This window comes from Carlito syrichta, unplaced genomic scaffold (genome assembly GCF_000164805.1).
Source record: "Carlito syrichta isolate Samal-C Ts95f unplaced genomic scaffold, Tarsius_syrichta-2.0.1 Scaffold302340, whole genome shotgun sequence".
NCBI classification, from domain to species: domain Eukaryota; kingdom Metazoa; phylum Chordata; class Mammalia; order Primates; family Tarsiidae; genus Carlito; species Carlito syrichta.
In genome coordinates, this window is record NW_007246436.1 from 248,555 (window position 1) to 249,381 (window position 827).

Below are 827 nucleotides of genomic sequence, written 5' to 3' on the forward strand. Positions count from 1 at the left end.
CACTCCAGTCTGGGCGACAGAGTGAGACTCCAACTCAAAAAAAAAACACCAAAAAACCAGAGAAGAATGCTTGGGAGGCCAGGAACAGTCCACCTCTGTCAGCAAAGAACCCTGTCCCCCTACCTTGTCTCCAGAATGAAGTTGGCTGCCCTGGGGTGGGGGAGGCCGGGCGACACAGGTCAGAAGCAAGGAGGGCTCAGGGTCCTGGGTCCAGCATCTGTCCCTTGGAGCCCGGCAGCCCTCCCTGGTTGCGAACAAGGCAGGGAGGGCTGTGTCCCAGGCATCCGGGGCCCACAGAAGCCCCTCCCTCACCCCACCCTTCTCCAGCCCCTGACACCCACCTGCCGTGTCCCAGATTTGGAGGTGTACAGGTTTGCCCTTCATCTGCAGAGTGACGTTGTACCGCTCAAACACTGTGGGGGTGTAGCTCTGAGGAAGAAGCAGATAGAAGCCTGTGAGGACGCTTCTAGGAGGGGCCGGGCCTTGGGCTGCCCAGAGCGCTGCCTCCTCCTTGGGAGTCAGTGGAGTGTGGTGGCTTCCGGGCTCTGAGCTGGCCTGCCCGGGTGAAGGTGCTTCGGCAAGGTCCTGACCCTCCCTGGCCTTGTTTTCCTCAGTTGTAGAATGGGAATATTAAAAGGCCCATGGAAAAATTCCTTATAGCCGAGCTCGGTGGCTCAGCCTGTCGTCCCGCGCCTTTGGGAGGCTGAGGTGAGTGGATGGCCTGAGCCCGTGGGTTCGAGACCCGCCTGGGCAGCGAGACCTCATCTCTATCTCTACAATAAATCAAAAAATCAGCCGGGCGTGGTAGCACATGCCTGCTAATTCCG

General features: G+C 59.1%; 1 protein-coding gene across 1 annotated transcript in view; it reads right to left on the minus strand.

Moving 5' to 3' along the window:
* The window catches only part of RHOD (ras homolog family member D), a gene marked incomplete at its 5' end in the record, with an annotated part of 4,868 nt that extends 4,358 nt beyond the window's left edge, over positions 1-510 (minus strand). The window contains one exon of the mRNA XM_008056401.2: positions 342-510. Coding sequence (XP_008054592.2) covers positions 342-510 — 169 coding nt within the window. The remainder of the gene's footprint in view (positions 1-341) is intronic.
* Positions 511-827: the final 317 nt, after the last annotated feature.